The sequence below is a fragment of the Podarcis pityusensis genome (genome assembly GCF_964106645.2).
Source record: "Podarcis pityusensis genome assembly, chromosome: 17".
Classification (NCBI taxonomy): Eukaryota; Metazoa; Chordata; class Lepidosauria; order Squamata; family Lacertidae; genus Podarcis; species Podarcis pityusensis.
This window is the reverse complement of record NC_138042.1, coordinates 10,788,339-10,813,475: the sequence shown is the minus strand read 5'-3', so window position 1 is coordinate 10,813,475 and position 25,137 is coordinate 10,788,339. Positions and strand designations below refer to the sequence as shown.

General features: G+C 45.4%; 1 protein-coding gene across 6 annotated transcripts in view; it reads right to left on the bottom strand.

Annotated features, from left to right (window-relative positions):
* Positions 1-303: 303 nt before the first annotated feature.
* The window catches only part of LOC308466736 (beta-1,3-galactosyltransferase 1-like), a 38,217-nt gene continuing 13,383 nt past the window's right edge, over positions 304-25,137 (bottom strand). For 2 of the 6 annotated variants that reach the window (XM_080987883.1, XM_080987887.1), the window contains exon 2: positions 22,725-24,785. In XM_080987883.1, coding sequence (XP_080844009.1) covers positions 23,603-24,785 — 1,183 coding nt within the window. In that variant the 3' untranslated portion in view covers positions 22,725-23,602. Of the gene's footprint in view, positions 2,453-4,132; positions 4,335-5,161; positions 5,277-5,693; positions 7,817-22,724; positions 24,786-25,137 lie in introns of those variants that run through there. The other 4 variants (XM_080987886.1, XM_080987885.1, XM_080987884.1 and 1 more) reach the window with 4 other exon arrangements.

Genomic DNA, 25,137 nt, shown 5'->3' with positions numbered 1-25,137 from the left:
AGAGCAGCTGGAGGAACATTCCCCATGCCCTGAAGAGGCTTTGCGTTGCTTTCGCAGAAGCCAGAACAGCAAGAGGGATCGCTGCGCAGTGAAAGCAGCAATCCCTCTTGCTGTTCTGGCTTCTGGGATTCAGTATATTTTTCTTCTTGTTTTCCTCCTCCAAAAACTAGGTGCGTCTTATGGTCTGGTGCGTCTTATAGAGCGAAAAATACGGTACTTTTTCTAGATGCTCTTCCCTGGTTGAGGATTCACCTTTTCCCTCTTTTTCAACCTTATCTCATCCTTCAAAGAGAACAGGGAATGGCTGGGTTAACGTCTTTGTGGTGATTCATGTATAAATAATGCTGCGTTGTGTCTTGGGAGAAGCTCTTTGAAAACAGACAGTGTATGTGTGTGTGCATATATATATATTTATAAATATGAAAAAGCAACAGAAGATAACAAATAAGTCTTTTGCACAACTGGCAACAACCCAAAGCCGCAGGTCCTATGTGGAGTATGGCTTCCTACTGTGAAGGAAACTTCTACTGATCTGCTTTAAATTACTCTAAAGATGACCAGGCTGCATTTCAACATGTTGGAATAGGTGAATTCTGCATTGCCCTAGTGTAGGGTTTGCAGACACAAAAATTATTGAGCTTTTTTTGGTTGCCATATTTCAAGAGGTAAACATACAGAACTGCTTGCACACAAAAAATGTATATATATTAAAAAACCCAAAATCCCGAACAATTGCTTTAAAATGTAAAATTCCCCCGGATGGGCATTTAGGACCGCCAAAAGAGGATATTTCCGGGAATTCCTGGACGTATGGCAATCCTACGTAGTGCCAATCCTAAGCATGGCTACGTAGTGCCACACCTGCATGGCTTGAGGGTTGCTCTCTTCCAGTAGGTGAGGTGGTGGCTGTGAAGATCTCAAAACTCTGAGGTTGTCAATTTGGCACATCAGTAGCACAGTGGTCAGTTTAGAGCAGACCAAACAAGTCGCTATGGGCAGCTGCAGAGATTCTACGGGGAGGAGAGCCGTATGAATGACAACGAACCACACGGCACGATGAGCATGTTATGTGGGGCCAGCTCGCCTCTGAGGGCATAAATACTGATTTTGACAAGCACAGAATCTTCCTTCTTCTCTGAGCCATCCTTCCCTTTCCCCATTGCAATTTGTTGGCATGGATTTGTCCATTGTACAGGAACATGCCCGCATGTTGCCAGTCCTCTGTGCCAACTTCTCCACAAGAGGCTGTGTGTCTGTTCACCTCCCTCACTTTTAACTCTTGCAAGTCTGGTTCTGGTCCTGAAAGCCAGGCCAAATCTGCAGCAGCTCCTCTGGCCCGTAGTGATGCACCACCACCACCTTGGAGAACTTGCACTTCTCATACTTCACTTTGTACACATTGAAGAGACCCCCGGGGCTGTTTGTCATGCTGATGCCCAGCTCATACAGGCAGATTCCCATGAAGGCATCTTCCATGTTAATGACCCTGATGGTCTTTGCTACCTGGTAGATCTTCTTGGCCAGATCCGCAGAGAACACATACCCTGGGCCTGCGCAGTAGGGCGGGTAGGTCTCATTGGGGTACACCTCCTGTGGCACATACCACTTGTGGGCCTTTTCACGCACAGGCTTTGCATTCCTATAGATGTGACCTGTCATGTAGTTCTTCTTGGGTGGCAGGTGAGGCTGCAGCAGCTGGGACACCATGAAGTTCACATTGAGAAAGATGTCACTGTCTGCCTTCACCACATAGGTGGCATTGGGGCAGAACTTGCTTATCCACTCCATGCCCATCAGAGTCTTCAGGGTAAGGTTGTTGTAGGTATCCAGGAAGTTCTGCTGAATAATGTCTTTGTGGATGGAACTCTCCTCTTCCAAAAGGTCCTGGAGCAGGTATCCAAATTTTGGGTGGACACCCGTCAGAAAGAGACGAAGAATGGAAACCCCAGGCACCGAGCTCTCTTTGCCCCACGTCTGCCGGATGGCCTGCCTCGTGGCAAAATCCTGGGGCTCAGTTATCACCAGCAGGATCAAGAAAGGGCTCCTCTCCCGGCATTTCTTTGGCTCGTTGAGAAGAAACTTATAATCAGTGGAATAGATAACCTCCAAGGGATGCTGCTTGGCCACTGGTGGTGGTGGGGAAATCAGACCAGAGGGCTTGGTCTCCTTTGTCCTCTCCAGTCCAGATTCCCATTCAAATACCGTGGCACTTTTACGATCGCCTGCGGAATTTGGGCCGCCCTTGACCTTGATGTCGTGCGATGAGAAAAGCTTCTCAAGAGACTCCCATTTGTTCTTCGCAACAAGTAGGAAAAGGAAAATAGAGCAGAAGAGGACCACAGTGGGCAAATTCTGCAGCTTGGTCATGAGCATCTTCCTGGCACCTTCACTTGCAGACTGTACGTGGGTGGGGGAGAGATCCTGGCCAGTTCTGTCCCGTTCCAAAGACAACCTGCAAACAGAAGCCCAGTGAAAGGGAGATGAATTCTGTTCTCTGTGTGTGTGTGTGTACACGCACACAAGGGGAGCTTTGGGGATCAGTCTGCCAACTGCCGACACACTCAAACCCTGCTCATAACACCTGCCTTCTTGCCCTTGCAATCTGTTTCTGGAAGGAAAATATGCATTCTCAGGGATTGGCATTATTCACTCAACCCATCTATTTACAGATCCATTGGAATCCGAATAAAGTGTTATATGAGTTTGTGGGTGTCAGACTCCTGAACTCCTGGATCCAGTAAGTGTTAAACTAGAAGCCAGACCAGCTTCCTGATGAGGTAATCACCTGGGTGATGAGCCATTAAAGGAAAAGAAAGGGAAGGGGCTCTGTCTGAGACAGCAAATGGGTGGGACCCCTCCCCCAGCTAGAAAGACAAAGTTAACGTTTTGGGGACTGTGGTGTGAACTAGAGGAAAAGCTGCAGGATGGAAAGGCACAGAGGGAGAGCATGATGTTTGATTTCTGCTGGGATCCACAGTTGTGGCTACCGGAGAAACAATAACTTCTTTTCTTTTTTTCACAATAATATTTATTATTTTCCATATATGAACATAACAAAAAAGAAAAAATGAGTGAAACTGAAAAAAGAAAAAGAGTGAAACCGAAAAAAGAAAAAAAAGACAAGTAAAAAAGAATATAAAACATACAATACAACAAATCATCACTTGACTAAAACTTAATTAATTAATTAAGATCCATCTTCATAAACATATTATTTGACTTCTTCAAATCTCTTCCATCTGAATTTCTTAGTAATTATATATAGCAGTTTCCAATATCATTATTTCATAAACCATATCACAGTCATAATCATATTTCCTAACTTTTCGTACATTTTCTTATTTATATATTTAATCCCAATTTAATCCCAGGCCTAATTGATTCTTTCAGGTGATTACATATCTGCAGTGATCATGGAGCCCAAGAAAGTAAAATCCCTCAGTGCCTTACATGTTCCCAAATACTTTAGTTATCAAAGGGAAACGTTGAAGCTAGCAAAGTTGCAAATCAGATTTTGCTTCATTAGTCTAATTCTCCCCAAACTTCAGGCATCATTTCCTCTGGGTTAGACAATAAAAGCACAATTTCATTTGAGAACAAAGTGATCATCTGGACTTTAACCTTGTATATCAACACTCCAGAAATTTACATTGTGTTTTTTTGGTGCTGTTAAGGGTTCAATGGAAAGAGCAAATAATAGTGGATACCCTTATTTATTTATTTAATTTCTATACTGCTTTATATTTTTAATAAAAATCTCAAAGTGGTTTAGGTAAAGGTAAAGGTACCCCTGCCCATATGGGCCAGTCGTGTCCGACTCTAGGGTTGCGTGCTCATCTCGCTCTAGAGGCCGTGAGCCGGCGCCGTCCAAAGACACTTCCGGGTCACGTGGGCAGCGTGACGAAGCTGCAGCTGGCGAGCCAGCACCAGCGCAGCACACGGAAACGCCGTTTACCTTCCCGCTATAAAGCGGTACCTATTTATCTACTTGCACTTAAGAGTGCTTTCGAACTGCTAGGTGGGCAGGAGCTGGGACCGAACGACGGGAGCTCACCCCGCCACGGGGATTCGAACCGCCGACCATACAATCGGCAAGTCCTAGGCACTGAGGTTTTACCCACAGCGCCACCCGCGCCCCGTGGTTTACAGCATATTAAATCAATAAAACAATAAAACAACAGCCGGACGATGTTCCTCCGGCCTCATGAGGAGCCTCTTTTGTAGGGCTGGTGAGTCTGGGCCTCACCCCCTAGGCCAGGGGGACAGGGCCTTGCAGGGAGTGGCCTTCATGCCTCACAGCCGGGCGATGTTCCTCCGGCCTCATGAAGGCAGCCCTGTTTAGGGAAGTTTTTAATGACTGATGTTTCAATGTATTTTTAACCTTCTGTTGGAAGCCACTCAGAGTGGCTGGAAAAACCCAACCAGATGGGCTGGGTAGATATAATAATTAATAATAATAATAATAATAATAATAATAATAATAATATTTTATTTATACCCCGCCCTCCCTAACAACCAATAATAAAAACAAGTTGATTAAAATACAATTTAAAAGATTAAGATACAACATTAAAACAATTAGGGAACAATCGTTTCATGGGAGGAGAAAGCAAAAAGAAAGAGGGGGAGGGAATCAAACTGATTCTGAGCCAAAGGCCAGGTGGAACAACTCCGTTTTACAGGCCCTGCGGAAAGAAATCAGATCCTGCAGGGCCCTGGTCTCATGAGGCAGAGCGTTCCACCAGGCCGGAGCCAGAGTTGAAAAGGCCCTGACTCTGGTTGAAGCCAATCTAACTTCCTTAGGGCCTGGGACCACTAGGGTGTTGCTATATATGGACCTTAAGGTCCTCCGTGGGGCATACCGGGAGAGGCGGTCCCGTAGGTACGAGGGTCCTAGGCCGTGAAGGGCTTTAAAGGTCAAAAGCAGCACCTTAAATCTGATCCTGTACTCCACCGGAGGCCAGTGCAGCTTGAAAAGCACTGGGTGAATATGCTCCCATGGCAGAGACCCCGTGAGGAGCCTCGCTGCAGCATTCTGCACCCGCTGGAGTTTCTAGGACAGCTTCAAGGGCAGCCCCACGTAGAGCGAATTGCAGTAGTCAAGCCTGGAGGTGACCGTCGCATGGATCACTGTGTCCATATTATAATAATAATAATTCACCTCTTCAGTATGGCTGGTGGGCCTCACCCCCTAGACCAGGTGGAAAGGGCCTTGCAGGGAGTGGCCTTCACGCCTCACAGCTGGGCAATGTTCCTCTGGCCTCATGAAGGCAGGCCTGTTTAGGGAAGTTTTTAATGACTGATGTTTTAATGTATTTTTAACCTTCTGTTGGAAGCCGCTTAGAGTGGCTGGGGAAACCCAGCCAGATGGGCAGTGTAGAGATAATAAATTATTATTATTATTATTATTATTATTATTATTATTATTAGCCTCTTTAGTAGGGCTGGGTGAGTCTGGGCCCTGCCCCCTATGCCAGAGGACAGGGCCTTGCAGGGAGCGGCCTTCATACTTATGGCCGGGCGATATTCCTCCGGCATCATGAAGGCAGCCCTCTTTAGGAAAGTTATTAATGACTGATGTTTTAATGTATTTTTAACCTTCTGTTGGAAGCCACTCAGAGTGGCTGGGGAAACCCAACCAGATAGGCAGGGTAGATATAATAATAATAAATTAATTAATAATAATAATTCACCTCTTCAGTAGGGCTGGTGAGTGTGGGCCTCACCCCCTAGGCCATGTGGAAAGGGCCTTGTGGGGAGCAGCCTTCATGCCTCACAACCGGGCGATGTTCCTCCGGCCTCATGAGGAGCCTCTTCAGTAGAACAGAGCAACAGCAGCTCACCCCTTCATGTGCATTCAAACTGCCAACCTTCTGACTGGCAAGCCCAAGAGGCCCAGTGGTTTAGACCACAGCGCAACGCACGTTCCTTTTCTAGACCTGATAGGAACCATCAGCCAGGATTGCCAGGCAAATGCCTTCTGTTGTCTCTATCCCAGAGAAGGTGCCTGCCTCAATTGTTCCTGCAATGCCCCAAAGATGGCTGTGGCATAGTTTCTCCCTGAAATACCCATGTGGACATCCATGAGCATATCTGTCACTCCACTTCTGTTTGAAGTGCTGCAACTCAGCAACCTAAACAGAGGAAGATGGAAACATTTTCTGGATTCCCTGGTTAGCATCATTATTTGCTGCTGAAAATGTTGCACGAAGCTTCTCGCACATTGTGACAGACTCGAAAGCTCCTTGAGGAAAGAAACATTGGCAGTCATGGAAGAGAAGTAAAAGTGCTCCCACCTGTTTTTTCAGCTATTCCACCCTAGCCGTTACTGCCACAGACCACCCTATTCGTAAATTTTATTGATACTAAGAAGAGGTTTCTCTGATCCAAGCCATTGCTTTAGATTTGGAGGAGGAGGTTGCAGAGTCAACGGTCACACTTGCAATTATTCCACACCTGGAGGGCCACAGATTCTCCACTGAAGTTTTAGATGTTCTGTTCCACCTGTTTCTTTATAAACACGATGGAATACTGCTGTTGAGCTGTGTGCAATGTATTTTTTAAAATCGAATCTATATTTACTATATTTTCAGCCATTTTGAAGGGAATACTGCCAAAAAGCAGCTTTTTTTTTTGTTTAACTTTAACTAAATCTCTTAGCTTGCATTTGCACCAGCTCTAGTCAGCATTACCACTTCCCTTTTTCCAGTAAAAGAAAAGGCAAAAGTGTCAAGGTACTCAAAATGCCTGATTTGGCCACTAGGTGTTGCTATGGCACCAGAAACTGGACTGCTCTTCTCCCCTCTTCCCCCCATTCGGAAAATGCCCTCCATCAACTCACTTCAGTTTGTCTTGGATGCCTACATTTTTTAGCCTTTGCCCCCTCTGCACCAACGAACGTGGCCAAGTATGGCCAAATAAAACAAGGCACTGTTCTAACATCGAAGTCCTACATTCCTTTACTGCAAGATAGAAAATGTGGGAAGGTGAGGTTGCATTGCATGTATTTAAAGCACAGATGGGGAACTTCTGATCCTACAGGTGCTGGACTGTTCCATCATCCCTGACCATTGGCCATGCTGGCTGGAGATTATGGAAGCTTGAGCCCAGCAACATATTGAAGGGCATGGACATGTTTTCCATCTCTGACTTACAGCTTTGCTACTGTTGCAATGCAGATAAGAGAGTCCACAAAGAAATCATAATGTTGAGCAGGGATTTGAAGGAAGAGAGCTGAGAAAAGTAGTTCCAAGTATAAGAGGCGGAAGATTAGGTGCATATTGATTTATATGAGCAGCAAGTCTTTTGGCCAGAAGGTGGAGCCCAGAAGCCACTATATGGTGACAATTGTCTTGGCAGGCATGGAGGAAAACATCTGTGGAGACAACCATGGAAAAAGATGTGAAACCCAGCAATCCAGACTCAGGAAACCTGATTGTTGCAGTTAGTCAGCACACTGGGATGTTAAACCATGGCTTGTTCCTAGGTGTTTGTTTGTTTGTTTTTAAATAACGAGTCAGAATGACCACAATTTCTGAAGTTTCGATGTACAGTGGTACCTCAGTTTTCGAACAACTTAGTTCATGAACAACTTGGAACTCAAATGCTGCAAAATCGGAAGTAGGTGTTCCAGTTTTTGAACGTTTTTTTGGGAGCTGAACTTCCTCCGTTTTGAGTCCGTGTTTCTTGTTGCGCTGCTAATTTGCGTCCTCCCATTGTAATTCAAGCCTTCCGTTTCTGATTGCAGTGTTCTGAGGTGATATTTGGAGTTATATTTGGTGCTTTTGTTTTTGCTATTTATTTTGCGTTTTTTGTTTTGAGGCTCTTTCAGTTAAATTTTTTTTGTGACTGTGTGGATCCCAGTTCAGCTACTGATTGATTGATTGATTGATTGACTGATTGATTGTGTGATTGCGGAAATGGATAAAAGCCACCCATTCATACAGTGACTATCATCAGTGCAGGTAAGACTATTTTTTAAAAATTTTTATCATCTACAATACTGTTTTATTTATTTTATAGTACAGTACATTGTTTATTGCTTTCATTTTATGTATTCATGGTCTTGTTCGAGAGTAAAATTCATGTTAAATTGCTGTTTTAGGGGTTGTTTTTAAAAGTCTGGAACGGATTAATCCATTTTGCATTACTTTCTATGGGAAAGCATGCCTTGGTTTTGGAACACTTTGATTTTGGAACAGACTTCTGGAACGGATTAAGTTTGAGAACCAAGGTACCACTGTAATGTGAAGCTTGATTTATTCATAAAGAAAAGCAGAAGCTTTCAGTGGCCTCCCCTCACTCTCAGGAGGAAGAAGAGGCAAAAGGCACATGCAAGTCCAAGCTTTGTGCTCATAACTTAAACTAAGGATCCAATCAATGCCAGTGCATACCAGGTCAATAACTGGCCAATACGGTAATGCTAACTGCAGTGTCAGATTTAGGGCAGCATGAGCAGTATCCCTGTAAAGGGCACTGAGCTGAGGCGGTGCAAAATTTTCAAAGATGATGCTATTAATGTGCTACACTAAATATGCCAGCAAATTTGGAAAACTCAGCAGTGACCAAAGGATTGGAGAAGATCACTCTACATCCCAATTCCAAAGAAGGGCAGTGCCAAAGAATGCTCCAACTACCGTACAATTGTACTCATTTCACACGCTAGCAAGTTATGCTTAAAATTCTACAAGGCACGCTTAAGCAGTATGTGGACCGAGATCTCCCAGAAGTGCAAGCTGGATTTCGAAGGGGCAGAGGAACCAGAGACCAAATTGCAAACGTGCGCTGGATTATGGAGAAAGCTAGAGAGTTCCAGAAAGACATCTAATTCTGCTTCATTGACTATGCAAAAGCCTTTGACTGTGTCACCTACAGCAAACTATGGCAAGTTCTTAAATGGGAGTGCCTGATCACCTCATCTGTCTCCTGAGAAATTTCTATGTGGGACAAGAAGCTACAGTTAGAACTGGATATGGAACAACTGATTGGTTCAAATTTGGGAAAGGAGTACGACAAGGTTGTATATTGTCTCCCTGCTTATTTAACTTATATGCAGAATTCATCATGCGAAAGGCTGGGCTGGATGAATCCCAAGCCGGAATTAAGATTGCTGGAAGAAATATCAACAACCTCAGATATGCAGATGACACAACCTTGATGGCAGAAAGTGAGGAGGAATTAAAGAACCTTTTAATGAGGGTGAAAGAGGAGAATGCAAAATATGGTCTGAAGCTCAGCATCAAAAAAACGAATATCATGGCCACTGGGCCCATCACCTCCTGGCAAATAGAAGGGGAAGAAATGGATGCAGTGAGAGATTTTACTTTCTAGGGCTCCATGATCACTGCAGATGGTGACAGCAGTCATGAAATTAAAAACGCCTGCTTCTTGGGAGAAAAGCAATGACAAACCTAGACAGCATCTTAAAAAGCAGAGACATCACCTTGCCAACAAAGGTCCGTATAGTTAAAGCTATGGTTTTCCCAGTAGTGATGTATGGAAGTGAGAGCTGGACCATAAAGAAGGCTGATCGTCGAAGAATTGATGCTTTTGAATTATGGTGTTGGAGGAGACTCTTGAGAATCCCATGGACTGCAAGAAGATCAAACCTCTCCATTCTTAAGGAAATCAGCCCTGAGTGCTCTCTGGAAGGACAGATCCTGAAGCTGAGGCTCCAATACTTTGGCCACCTCATGAGAAGAGAAGACTCCCTGGAAAAGACCCTGATGTTGGGAAAGATGGAGGGCACAAGGAGAAGAGGACGACAGAGGACGAGATGGTTGGACAGTGTTCTCGAAGCTACCAGCATGAGTTTGACCAAACTGCGGGAGGCAGTGGAAGACAGAAGTGCCTGGGGTGCTCTGGTCCATGGGGTCACAAAGAGTCAGACACGACTAAATGACTAAACAAACAACACCATCAAACAAACCTATATTTATAGGTATTATTTATTTATCTTGACTGTGTTGCTATCTCCCAATACAATATTGAACGGAGATGGTATTGTCGCTCACAGATTTAGACATGGAGACTCTGCAACAAATAAATTGGAACAGCCCAATGATTGTCTGTTCTGTCTCATGAGCTCCATTATCCATTGTATATGAAAGGGATAGGCTTACCTCGCTCCCCACCCCCAATATTTTATTCAAGTTGGCATCCCCGCCCCCTTGGTCACCCTAATATGAGATCCAAATGTCGCCTCCCCTCTCCTTCCTGCCCTCACACATTAGACTGGTCCTGTTTGTCGTAGCCCAGCATTGCCAAGGTGAGAGAACTTTTGTTTGTCCTGTGGAAAACTCTATGGCATCAAGCTGGAATAATAGAGGATAAGTTACTTAGCAAGCAAGGAAGCATTAGCACAATCTGATTTAACTAAGGTTAGATCACCCCACATGCTTGACATGAGTGCTCCTCACCAAAATTGTAATGTTTTAGACCAGTGTTTCCCAAACTTGGGTCTCCAGCTGTTTTTGGACTACAACTCCCATCAATCCCTGGCCACTGGTCCTGCTAGCTAGGGATGATGGGTGTTGTAGAGGCTTGCTGATTTAGAGGCTTGTTGTGGGCAATACATAGCCCCATGCCTAGTATCCTCCACAAATTTGTGGCGTCTGATTATCACGCTTGGGGTGGATGTGACTGCAGAATGAAGCGCTGGAGGTGATCTGGACAAACATTTGTTCCAGGAAAGATGCCACCAAGGGGTTCTGCAACCTCCCATCTACACTAAACTATAAAGCCCCCAGTGTTGTAACCTTTTCTCATAGGGAAGTCGCTCCAATTCCTTGCTCATTTGGGTTGTCCGTTTCTGATTCCCTCTCCGCCCCCCAGGTCTGCAGTATGCTTTATACTGAGAGTCCTGCATTGCAGGGGGTTGGACTAGATGACTCTTGGGGTCCCTTCCAACTCTGCGATTCTATGAGGTGAGGCAACCAGTACTGTATGCAGTATTCCAAGTGGTTGTTGTAACAGAAATTTGTGTAACAATATTATGATATTCACATTTTAGTTTTCACCCCCTTTCCTAATAATGATCCACAACATTGAATTCTTCTGTTTCACAGTTGTATCTAAGTATTCCAGTTTGTCTTTATTTTTTAAAAAACACAAAAATCCCTTCCTGCAAACCGTAAGATTCTACAGTGGTGCCCCGCAAGACGAACGCCTCGCAAGACGAAAAACTCGCAAGACGAAAGGTTTTTTCGTTTTCGAGTTGCTTCGCAAGACGAATGTCCCTATGGGCTTGCTTCGCAAGACGAAAACATCTTGCAAGTTTGTTTCCTTTTTCGTAAAACCGTTAAAACCCAGGGTGCATTGCTGGAAGAGGTGCAGTTGCGACTTGACCTCGAGGAGCAACACATTGCACGCGGTGTGGTGGCCTTTCTGAGCTTTTTAAAGAGTTTGCTGGATTTTTGAAGCTTTTCCAAAACTTCTTCTGCAGCTGTTTGGTAAGTTAAACTTTTGAAACTTTTTTTGGGTTTTTTGGATTTTGGGTTGGGGTGTTTAGAATTCAAGGACTTGGTGTTGGGGAGGGGTTTGCAAGAATCTGGGAGCTTGTGTGGTTTTTTTCTGCATTTTTATGATTTTCTGTGACCATTGGGCCATGTTTATTTTTTTAAAAAAAAAAATCTGGCTTTGAATTTTTGAATTTCTGTGTGCTGGGTGGATGGGGGAACAGCTGGGGAGGTGTTTGCAAGAATCTGGGAGCTTGTGTGGTTTTTTTTGAATTTTTATGATTTTTTGTGACCATTGGGCCATGTTGTTTTTTTTTGAAAAAAATTTCTGGGTTTTAAATTTCTGTGTGCTGGGTGGCTGGGGGAACAGCTGGGGAGGTGTTTGCAAGAATCTGGGAGCTTGTGTGGTTTTTTTTGAATTTTTATGATTTTTTGTGACCATTGGGCCATGTTTTTTTTTTTTGAAAAAAATTTCTGGGTTTTAAATTTCTGTGTGCTGGGTGGATGGGGGAACAGCTGGGGAGGGGTTTGCAAGAATCTGGGAGCTTGTGTGCTTTTTTTTGAATTTTTATGATTTTTTGTGACCATTGGGCCATGTTGGGTTTTTTTTGAAAAAAATTTCTGGGTTTTAAATTTCTGTGTGCTGGGTGGCTGGGGGAACAGCTGGGGAGGGGTTTGCAGGAATCTGGGAGCTTGTGTGCTTTTTTTTGAATTTTTATGGTTTTCTGTAACCATTGGGCCATGTTGTTGTTTTTTGAAAAATTTTCTGGGTTTTGAATTTCTGTGTGCTGGGTGGCTGGGGGAACAGTTGAGGAGGGGTTTGCAACAGTTGGGGAGGGGTTTGCAACAGTTGGGGAGGGGCTGGGGGAACAGTTGAGGTTTTTGAAGACTTTGGTGATTTTTAAAGCCTTCCCAAAACTTCTTTTGCAGCCATTTGAGGATTTTGAAGACTTTGGTGATTTGCAGCCATTTCGTAAGTTAAACTTTTAAAACTTTTTTGGGGGTTTTTGGATTTTGGGTTGGGTGTTTGGAATTCAAGGACTTGGTTGTGGGTTTGAATTGCTGATTTTTTTTTTCTTTTTCTGAGTTTACAAAGGTAACAGCTGTGCTGCCATGGGACCCAAGAAGGCTGCTGCTGCGGAGGCCGGCGAGAGGAAGAAGGAGAAGGTGACGCTGGAGATGAAGAAGGAGATCATCCGGAAGCACGACGGTGGAATGCGTGTGACGGACCTCGCCAGGGAGTACGGCAGGAACCCATCGACCATCGGGACCATCCTGAAGATGAGAGAGAAGATCCTTGCGACTGATGCAGCCAAGGGAGTCACCAGGATCGTGAAGAACCGCCCAGCTGTTCTGGAGGAGGTCGAGAAGTTGCTGCTCATCTGGTTAGAAGAGAAGCAGCGTGCAGGGGACACAGTGACTGAGGCCGTGATTTGTGAGAAGGCCAAGGCCTTGCACGCAGACCTCATCCGGGAACAGCCAGGAACCTCGGCCGAGCCAGAAGTCTTCAAGGCAAGCAGAGGCTGGTTTGACCGGTTCAAGGCAAGATCCGGAATCCACAGCGTGGTCAGGCATGGAGAGGCTGCCAGTTCTGATGTTCCTGCGGCTGAAGACTTTGCCTTGGAGTTCCTGGAGGTTGTGAAGACGGAGGGCTACGTTCCACAGCAGGTCTTCAACTGCGACGAGACCGGGCTGTTTTGGAAGAGGATGCCCAAAAGGACTTTCCTCACACAGGAGGAGGCCAAGTTGCCTGGCCACAAGCCCATGAAGGACCGTCTGACCCTGCTCTTCTGTGCCAACGCAAGCGGCGACCTGAAGATCAAGCCCCTGCTGGTGTACCACTCGGAGAACCCACGGGCCTTCAAGAAACACAAGGTCGACAAGGAGCGGCTGAGTGTCATGTGGCGATCCAACAGCAAGGCTTGGGTCACACGTGTGCTGTTTGTGGACTGGGTCAATCTTGCCTTTGGCCCTGCTGTCAAACAGTACCTGCTGGACAACGACCTGCCGCTGAAGGCTTTGCTTCTGATGGACAATGCTCCTGCTCATCCTAAAGGCCTTGAGGTGGACTTGTTGGAGGAGTTCAGCTTCATCAACATCATGTTCCTGCCGCCTAACACCACGCCACTGCTCCAGCCGATGGATCAGCAGGTCATCGCCAATTTCAAGAAACTCTACACCAAGGAGCTTTTCAGGCGATGCTTCGAGGTGACTGATTGCACCACCATCACCCTGCGGGAATTCTGGAAGGACCACTTCGACATCGTCACCTGCTTGAAGATGATCACCACGGCCTGGAAGGGGATCAGCCAGAGGAATTTGAATTGCGCTTGGCGCAGCCTGTGGCCGGACTGTGTGGCACCAAGTGACTCTGATGCACCAGAGTCGACAGTGGTGCAGGACATTGTTGCCTTGGGGAGGACCATGGGCCTGGAGGTCACAGAGGAGGACGTCTGCGAGCTGGTGGAGGAGCACGACCACGAGCTGACCACCCAGGAGCTGGTTGAACTGCAGTCAGAGGTTGCGCAGGAGCAGGCCTCGCTGGAAGAGGAGGAAGCAACTGAGGAACGGCTGTCCTCCAAAGAACTGAGGGACATTTGCCAGAAGTGGAAGGAGGTGCAGGCTTTTGCAGAGCGGCACCACCCTGACAAGCACGTGGCACATGACCAAGCGAACATTTTTGATACGACGGTCATGTTGCCTCTCAGGGAGCTGCTGAAAAGGCGGATGAAGCAGCAGACCATGGACAGGTTCCTCAGCAAGAAGCAAAGAGTGGAAGAAGAACCTTCTTTGAGTGGTCCCCCAGAGTCTTAGAAAATGTAATGTACCCTTTTTTGATTTTTAAATGTTTTTCCTGTCATGTTTAGAAACTTAATTTATTGTTCCTTCAGTTTTTGATATGCTCTTTAAAGTATGTGTGACTTTAAAGAGCAGTTAATAAACTCTTGTTGTACCAAATTTGGCTTTGTTTGGACTTTTTTTGACCATAGGAACGCATTAATTGAATTTCAATGCATTCCTATGGGAAACCGTGCTTCGCAAGACGAAAAATTCGCTAGACGAAAAAACTCGTGGAACGAATTAATTTCGTCTTGCGAGGCACCACTGTATTGTTCAGAGAAAAATAACAGGCCACCCCAATCTCTGAGTCCAGGGATCTTGGCTTGCTTTACACAGGGTCTGTGCTTCCTTTTGGACAATTATTTATTAACGTATATATGCAACTTGAGTCTACATTGGAGGGATGCCCAGCATTCACATCTCAGGAGGGGCTTGCTTGCTTGCTTGCTACAGAAGCGCAGCACTGGATTCAGTGGCAACCAAACAGTCCTCTCTGTGTCTCTTTGAAAACAGCTTGAAGAAAACAATTCTGCATCAGCCTACATCATCCAAGCTGGAACCCTCAGCCTTTTCTTTTCCTGCCCACTAACACGCATAAACTGGAGAAACCACTCCTCTCTGTCAATTGATGACTTCCCTGATGAGTTGATGACTGGGCTTAAGGGCTTATCTCCCCAGGATGCCCAGGTCCAGAAAAACCAGGTTGACCCACATTTTTACACGGCTGAATAAAATGTCTGTCAGCTCATCTTAATTCTCAAAAGTACTGATCAAACACTGAAATATACTCCAAGTCGAGAGTGGATTTCATGCTCTTTATTCAGCTCATAGTGGTGAGGAGGAATGAAAGTTTCCCCAAAGTATCTGCTTTATATACATTATTTACACAATGGGCTGCACGTGATTGGCTAATTCCGGAATTCTCCTGTAGATCAATCAGGTTGTGGATTCACTTCCATCTGGAGCTGGATTGGGTGGCTCCTGCAGACCAATCATACTGCTGCATTGTTCTAGGACCAATCAGACTGCTTCATTTTGTATCCTATTGTTCTAGGACCAATCAGACTGCTGCATTTTGGATCCTATTCAACTCAGTACATAACAAACACCATCACTAAAGAATCTAGAGGGGATCAGGGCACCACAACCCCATAACATCAACCTCTTCCCGAAGCACACATCTGACCCAGATGTGCCGACGGAAAGGAAGTGTACTGTTGTAAACAAAAATTGCCCTTTTTCCTTTATGGGGTATCCAAGAGCCATAGAGAGTCCTTACATAGGTTCCCTATTGGTAGGAGAAAATAACAGAGGCCAACAAGAGAATATTGAGAAGCAAAGCAGCTAGTAAGCCTGATCTTTATCAAACTGTTGCAACAGGGTCCTCACTCACTACACACAGGAGGGAGGAGGAACCCACAACAATGGCGCGCAAGGCCTTATATAGACATTTTGAAATTGCCACCCTGTAGATCAAGACCACCCCCAGAAACATCATACATACATCACAGAAGGGGTGTAACCTAAGACTACCCCTCAGATACATCATACCTACATCACAGAAAAGGCGGTCTAAAACAGAAATTTGAATGTTGTTTTTCTCCTGTCCTTGTTTATCTCCTGTCTGGCAGGTTACTTGGTTGGATACCCTGGGGAGCCTGGCCAGTCTTTTGTAATGATAAATACTTAGTAATGATAAATACTTAATTCCTGAGTCAGGTCACAGGCTCACCCTATTCAAACAAGAGACATACCCTTAAGACAGGATTTGTGAAGGAAAAGACAATGGGGAGGCTTTTCCATTTTCCTTTGACCTTGCAGAGAAAACATTTGGTCAGTTTGGGACAGTTTGGGAATCAAAAATAGTTCCAGGTCAGTCTTCCTGTGCTGATCTATGTACTTGCTTGGTTGGTACACTCATGAACATTTAACATATATCTAAGACCTCAAAATTCTTATCACAGTACACAACTTTCCTGTAAAAAGAAAATGTAAGTACCTTTCTTCATTCACTCAAACACGCGCCCGTTGACGCGATCACAATTCACAGCGGTTTTACGCAAAGCCTTATCTGCTTGCGATGTTAGTCCCCAGGAATATTCCGGGCACTCGTTTCGTATTGGGGCTGCTACTTCAGCAGCGATACAGGGTTGGGACCCCGCACACATCAAGACACTGGGCCGCTGGCGCTCGACAGCCTATAAAAGTTACATTCGTCCCGGCTCCTCCTCCTTATCACTTGCAATTTAATTGTCTTACAGGTTTGCCCACCATGAAGATCTGGGTGATAGGCCACAGCATTGTCCATTGGGCAGCAGATTATGCACGGTCTCAAAATTGTGGCCTTAACCTTAACATCCACCCCAAGGTACGCTTTTATTGGATGGCCCAGCGGGGCATGCGTTGGCGGAGCTTGATGCCCATGCTGCGTAGTGCCGCAGCGACCCATGATCCTCCAAGGGTCTTGATTATACATGCGGGGTAGAACGATCTAGTGGAGCAAAAAGGCATTGCCCTTACCCTTGCTGCAAGGGCAGATCTAAAAAGCCTGCATGCCTTGTACCCATCAATGACCATCGGCTGGTCCAATCTCCTACCCCGTCTTCACTGGAGGGGGGCTTCCAATCCCTCTCGCCTCAATTATGCGGTGAGTAAAATTAACAGGGCCATGCGCAACACCATGCGCCAAATTGGTGGGTTCTCTATCCCACATCCCACCATCACATCAGATAGAGTTGACCTATTCCGGGGGGACGGGGTGCACCTGACCCTGCTGGGCAATGACGTCTGGCTGCACGACTTGCGACAAGCCCTTGGGGACTGGATAGATTGCGGGGTTTAATTGGTCCTCGGTTGTGGGACTTGGCGGCGAGGCCCCTTAGGGCCTCGAGTGGCGGTTTTAGGCCTTGGCAAGGTAGCCTTTAGTCTAACATCAAGTTGGGGGGGATGCATTCATGCTCCCTCCCCATGCGGTGGCGCGTGCAGGGTCCGTTAAAGGGCAAACCGGGAGTCCCTGGCCCTAGAGCGGCAGCATGTAGGTCAAACTCCCCGGACGAGGTCAGTGGAAGGGCATGCTGTGTAAGTTTGCGCTTTGCAGTCCCCTCTCACTGAGCCTCAACTGCCTGCATATCCTCAGCCAGGCGGGCTGAGAGGGTTACCTGCCAAGGCCTGTGCCAAGTTTCCCACTTCCGAAGCTCAATAAAGTTGTCACCAATTTGAACCCATACTCTGGTCTCTTGTGTTATCATTTGGGAAAAGGGGTAGGCACCACAGACAGGGTTTAGCGCGTGTGCCCGCAATACGATACTTTTAGCCCAACGCAGCAATTTCCAGTTCCTCGTGAATTCCCCAGGCTTCCTCCTCCCTCCTCCTTTGTGTATAGTTCAGTCAGAGCTGCATCTCAAAGGTGGATTTCAAAAACGCTAACAGTTACCAGAGCAATTCTTTTTTAAAAATCGCTATAGTGTTTTAAAAAATAGTAAAAAAATATAAACATGCAAAAAAAGCACTGTGCTACAAAGTCCATTGCTAAGACCAGCGGGAAAAGTAAAAGAGTCTCAGATAACAGACTCAAACCTCTGCCCTGCTCCCTCAGTGGGCAGCTGCTTGCATGGTCTTTTATCCTGGGGCCCCCACAGAGTTCCTTGTCTTGGTATCGTCACAAATTTCTCGGTCCAAGTAAATTAATCTTCCTGGACCTCATCTGTTTTGCTTTGGCCTCCCCTCTGGTTGTGGGTCAGAAGCTCTAAACTCGCACCCCAGTCCCAAAACAATTTCTGCAGCCATATCAAGAAACAATTCTAGGATCAAATCTGCTTTCTCACTAGCACACCCTCCAACATTTCTCTATTGAAAACAAAGACGTGATGTCCTATTCCATAATAATGATTTTATTATTTATACCCTGCCCATCTGACTGGCTTGACCCAGCCACTCTGGGCAGCTTCCAGCATATATAAAAACATAATAAAACAAACATTCATAAACTTCCCCATACTGGGCTGCCTTCAAATGTCTTCTAAAGGTTGTACTGTATAGTTACTTATCTCCTTGGCTCGGGGGTCACATAACTCCATACCCTCCAATATTTCTTCGATGAAGATAGGGACGTCCTAAGGAAAAGCAAGACATTCCGAGATCAAATCAGAAACTGGGACAACTTCTGTAAATCTGGGACTCTCCCTGGAAAATTAGGACACTTGGAGGGGCTGCTGGGGGTCCTCTCCATCTTTCTACATCCTGGCCCAGTCCATCCACAGCCCCAGACCCCCCTTCTCTCTCTCTCTCTCTGCTTAATCCCAACTTATCTGAAGCGCTTCATGGGACCCACCCAAGGCAGGTCCAATTCAAGGACATTTGAAGTTCATTTTTTATAAATACCATATTAGATTAATGTCTGGTTAACTAAAACAACAATTTCCACCTTTTTAAAATATACACAGTATCTTCTTGTTGTTGATCTTGTTGTTGATGGGTATTATTTATTGTTTCTTCTTTTTTGTGTCTCTTCTCTTACTCTGTGCACTTGTTATTAAAAACAAATACAGTTTTCCATCAGGCTATGTCACCCAAGCTGAAACCCCTAAACCTTTTCTTTCCCTGCCAAATAACGCACATATATTAAGGAGGAGCCTCACCCCCCCCCATTTCACACAGGCTTAGTGCTATTGATGACTTCTCGGATGAGTTGATCACTGGATTTAACAGCTTGCCTCCCAGGAATGCGCTGACAATATGTGGGGAACGAGGAAGAACAAGAGCCAAAATGTTTGAGAAAGGAAATCTTACTGACCGTATGATTAGCTACAAATGCTTTCCAAATTTACTCCAGTATGCTACTGGTGCAGGCATTCAGATATTATCATAAAAGTATCTCTAAGCTTCTTTTTCTAATAGCAAGGATTTGCTTAACTCAAAATGCCTTCCCTTTGTCATCATCCACATCATGGGTAGGCAAACTAAGTCCCAGGGGCCGGATCCGGCCCAATTGCCTTCTAAATCTGGCCCGCGGACGGTCCGGGAATCAGCGTGTTTTCACTTGAGTAGAATGTGTCCTTTTGTTTCAAATGCATCTCTGGGTTATTTGTGGGGCATAGGAAGTTGTTCTTTTTCTCTTTTTTTCAAAATATAGTCCGGCCCTCCACACGGTCTGAGGAACGTGGACCGGCCCCCTGCTGAAAAAGTTTGCTGACCCGTGATCCACATCCTCCTAGCTATGGGGGCCAAGATGCTGGTCCATCTCTCCCTCCACAGTAAAAGTGGGACTGGAGGAGTCCCAAATACCTGGCTTACATTTTGCTTGCACCAGGTTACCAATCCAATCAACAACACCAAAAAACTTGCATTTTCACTTGCCAACAGGAAAAGGATATTCAAAAAGGTGGCTCTGTTTGTTCTGTAGCAGCAAAATTACATTGGCCTATTTAGAAATTCTTGTAGCTGGTTGCTGTAATTTTTGTATTTATTATTTTCCTTCTTCTCCACCCCCCACCCCAAATACCTTATGTGAAATCTTGCCTGGAGAACTTAAACACTTGCCACTTGGGTGATATTTGGGTTTGTCCCAAATAAACGTTTTGCTGAACTGAGGATTCTGACATTTTTACTGTGTATTTCCCTGTTTAGGGAAGTTTTTAATGTCTGATGTTTTATTGTGTTTTTAATATTCTGTTGAGAGCCGCCCAGAGTGGCTGGGGAAACCCAGTCAGATGGGCGGGGTATAAATAATAAATTATTATTATATAATGTTATTATTGTTTTTTAATTGCTTCTTTCAAAATTTTGTTGGCATGGATGGCCCTTGCAAGGGCCTAAAACATGATGCTTCAATTAAGAGGATCAACAACGTTTTAATTCTATCAGTGTTGGATTGTCTTTTAATGATTGTGGTTCTCCCCCCCCCCCCCCCATGTTTTCAGCTGTCCTTATTTTTATCTGTAACCTTTTGTTGGCGTCTCTCGGCGCTGCACAGGCTGGGGCAACCCTTCCCAGGCCAGTTTGGACAGTGTGGCATCTTCCAAGGATGGGGAATTGCTTATAACACAAGCATCTGTCAGAAGAGAAAGAGTGCACATTTCTGGAGCCTCAAGATGCAAGGATTCCCAGCCCAGACTGCAAACCCATTACCATGAGGAGGGAAAGTGATGCTAAATTGTAGCTCATATAGATGTATGTAGGTGCCTCCTGTCCAGCTCTCGTGAGATGTGCTGTTCTGCAGAATGGAGAAAGATTGTGCAGTTAAATGAGGACCTGAAGCTTGAGATACAGAGAGATTTGTGCTTGCCTATGAGACTTGCTTTCTCAAGAACAAACAACCCCTGAGTTCCTTGTGCATAATAGACTGCATGGAGGAACCGTCAGTGAAAGGCTGGTGAAATTGATCCCAGGGGCACAGCTGCCGCTTTACAGGCCCAAAATATAGAGGTCTGCTTGACACCCACGCTGCCATGGCATGCTGTAAATGCAGTTCACAGCTGTTTCTGGTGAGCGTTCTCAGAATTTTCCTCCCAAAAGGTTCATGTGTGTTCTTACTAACAAAAATCAGCAACGTGTGTTATGGTTTTTTGGGCAACGCCAATAACTGGCAGAAGCCGAAAGAAGTTTCAGTAAGTGAAAATGTTGTTGGAGACTCACGATTTCATTATATCGGTGACCTGGAACATATTCCCACCCAGAGTCTATTCTGGGGTGGCCTCAGGGTATACGAGAAACCTGGCAAGTGGCTTTCTTATATATTACGAGCTAATAAAACACATCGTAATCACAGCATTATTTTAGACTACTTTTCTCCCACTTAGCGGCCCGCAAAGCAACTTACAATAAAGAAATATAAACAATACTAAAAAAAAGAGATATAGATATATAAATAAATCAGTTTAATAAAATCATAATAAAACAAAAGACATAGTTTATATGAATTAAATAGGGAACAACAGAGTTTTTCCTACACAGGCATTTAAATCTCCGGCCAAAATTATAAGACAAGTGAAAAAGGCATTCAGTAAAAAAAACCAAGTCTGTTCTTGGGATCCCCAGTGTAGCTCCAAGGGCACTACAAGGCCCATTAAGACCCCCCTGCCCCTACCAATTTTTAACAACAAACTAGGCTCTTTTGGCCTAGGGGAGGGTTGGCTGATACATGCTGCCTGCTTTTTAATGTTTTTTATTTGTTTTGCCGGATGTAGGTGTTTTAGGGTTGGGGGGAGGTTCTGGGCATTCCCAGATTTACTTCTGTGAAGTGGGTTCAGTGGAGCATGAACAAATTTTGGACCTGTATAATGATACTTCAGTTACTTTTTCTGAATCCTATTCCCTGGTTTAGGATTCACCTTTTCCTTCCTTTCCATCCTTATCTCCCTCTTCCCTCCTTGTTCATTCCCCTTGAATGAGTGCGATCCAAACTCCTCAGAACCCTTCTACAAGTTCCTAGATGCGTTTCAAATGCATGGGTCAGACTAGAAACAAGGATGATGAAAGTCAACGCTCATATTAGTCTAACATCGATATATAAGTGGCTAACTCTGAAACTGCTCCCCCAAGGAATAGCCCCATTGATTCTGAGCGACCAGTTTCAGTCTGGCTGAAGTTTAAGCAGTCTTAAACGCTCTTCAGAAACTGGGCTCCTCAAACCCTCATAACTATTGGCCTGGGCCAAGCTAGATCCGTGGTTAGGCAAAGAATCATGGACATAGAGAGACAACAGGACTGTACAAGGGTCCCCAATTATAAAATCATAGAAAACGGGAGATACGTAACCACTCCAGCAACATATCTCTATTGCATCACATCCAGAAACGCAAGAAGGGCTTTCACTCTTGCTAGAAGCTCGGCCATGCCCTCACCTGTTCTGGAAGGCTCCTATAGAAGAGTCCCATATGCACAGAGACTTTGCCCATTAGGGGAAATAGGAAGCGCCGAACATATATTTTTTAGATGTCCTTTTTATGCTGAGATTCGTAGAGACACCACTGACCTTTTGCTGAAGAGGCTCGCCGATCTTTCAGACAAGTCTAAACTTAATTCTCCCCTCTTAGGCAAAGATCACAAGATGACCTGGCCGGTAGCCAGATTCTGCGCTCAGATCTGTAGGCACAGATCATCCTCTAGAATAATATAGTTTACGAGGGAAAAGCTAAAGCCGCCCTTTGGGGCGCCTCAGGGTCAATTTTTATGGTAGCCCAAATCTCCGTTGTACATGTGTATGTATATATCTCAATTTTAACTCATGAGCTATTGCTGCAATCTGCTCTGATTGTATATTTTATCTTTATGAATGCTGTTTTTATTGTTTTTATTTATTATATTATCTATCTATCTATCTATCTATCTATCTATCTATCTATCTATCAACATCTCATCCTTCAAAGAGAACAGGGGATGGTTGTGTTAACGTCTTTATGGTGATTCATGTATAAATAATGCTGTGTTGTGTGTTGGGAGAAGCTTTCTGAAAACACTGTGTGTGTGTGTGTGTGTGTGTGTGTGTGTATTTATATATATGAAAAAGCAACAGAAGATGGCAAATAAGTCTTTTGCACAACCGGCAACAACCTAAAGAGGCAGGTCCTATGTGGAGTATGGCTTCCTACTGTGGAGGAAACTTCTAATGATCTGCTTTAAATTATTCTGAAGATGACCGGCCTGCATTTCAATATGTTGGAGCAGGTGAACTCTGCATTGGGTTTTGCAGACACAAAAATTGTTGAGCTTTCTTTGGGTTGCCATTTTTCAAGAGGTAAACATGCAGGACATGTATATATATTTTAAAACCCACCAAAATCCCGAACAATTGCTTTAAAATGTATAATTCCCCCTGAATGGGCATGTAGGACCCCAAAAAGAGGATATTTCCGGGAAATCCTGGATATATGGCAACCCTATGCCTAGTGCCACACCTGCATGGCCGGAGGGTTGCTCTCTTCCGGTAGGTGAGGTGGTGGCTGTGATGCTCTCAGAACACTGAGGTTGTCAATTTGGCACATTAGTAGCACAGTGGTCAGTTCAGAGCAGACCAAACAAGCTGCTATGGGCAGCTGCAGAGATTCTACGGGGAGGAGAGCCGTATGAATGGCAACGAACCACACGGCACGATGAGCATGTTATGTGGGGCCAGCTCGCTTCTGAGGGCATAAATACCAATTTCGACAAGCACAGAATCTCCCTTCTTCTCTGAGCCATCCTTCCCTTTCCCCATTGCAATTTGTTGGCATGGATTTGTCCATTGTACAGGAACATGCCCGCATGTTGCCAGTCCTCTATGCCAACTTCTCCACAAGAGGCTTTGTGTCTGTTCACCTCCCTCCATTTTAACTCTTGCAAGTCTGATTCTGGTCCTGAAAGCCAGGCCAAATCTGCAGCAGCTCCTCTGGCCCGTAGTGATGCACCACCACCACCTTGGAGAACTTGCACTTCTCATACTTCACTTTGTACACATTGAAGAGACCCGAGGGGCTGTTTGTCACGCTGATGCCCAGCTCATACAGGCAGATTCCCATGAAGACATCTTCATTGTTAATGACCCTGATGGTCTTTGCTACCTGGTAGATCTTCTTGGCCAGATCCGCAGAGAACACATACCCTGGGCCTGCGCAGAAGGGCGGGTAGGTCTCATTGGGGTACACCGCCCGTGGCACATACCACTTGTAGGCCTTTTCACGCACTGGCTTTGAATTCCTGTAGATGTGACCTGTCATGTAGTTTTTCTTGGGTGGCAGGTGAGGCTGCAGCAGGTGGGACACCATGTAGTTCACATTGAGAAAGATGTCACTGTCTGCCTTCACCACGTAGGTGGCATTGGGGCAGAACTTGCTTATCCATTCCATGCCCATCAGAGTCTTCAGGGTAAGGTTGTTGTAGGTATCCAGGAAGTCCTGCTGAAGAATGTCTTTGTGGATGGAACTCTCCTCTTCCAAAAGGGCCTGGAGCGGGTATCCAAATTTTGGGTGGACACCCGTCAGAAAGAGACGAAGAATGGAAACCCCAGGCACTGAGCTCTCGTTGCCCCACGTCTGCCGGATGGCCTGCCTCGTGGCAAAATCCTGGGGCTCAGTTATCACCAGCAGGATCAAGAAAGGGCTCCTCTCCCAGCATTTCTTTGGCTCATTGAGAAGGAACTTATAATCAGTGGAATAGTCAACCTCCAAGGGATGGCGCTTGGCCACTGGTGGTGGTGGGGAAATCAGACCAGAGGGCTTGGTCTCCTTTGTCCTCTCCACTGCAGATTCCCATTCAAATACCGTGGCACTTTTACGATCGCCTGCGGAATTTGGGCCGCCCTTGAGCTTGATGTTGTGCGATGAGAAAAGCTTCTCAAGAAACTCCCATTTGTTCTTTGCAACAAGTAGGAAAAGGAAAATAGAGCAGAAGAGGACCACAGTGGGCAAATTCTGCAGCTTGGTCATGAGCATCTTCCTGGTACCTTCGCCTGCAGACTCGGGGGGGGGGGGGGAGAGAGATCCTGGCCAGTTCTGTCCCGTTTCCAAAGACAACCTGCAAAAGAGAAGCCCAGTGAAAGGAAGATGAATTCTGCTCTCTCTCTCTCTCTCTCTGTGTGTGTGTGTTTGCACGCACACATGGGGAGCTTTGGGGATCAGGGTGGGCGCCTGGAGAATCAGTCTGCCAACTGCCAACACACTCAAACCCTGCTCATAACACCTGCCTTCTTGCCCTTGCAATCTGTTTCTGGAAGGAAAATATGCACTCTCAGGGATTGGCATTATTCACTCAACCCATCTATTTACAGTAACTGGATACAGTAAGTGTTAAACTATAAGCCAGACCAGCTTCCTGATGAGGTAATCACCTGGGTGATGAGCCATTAAAGGAAAATAAAGGGAAGGGG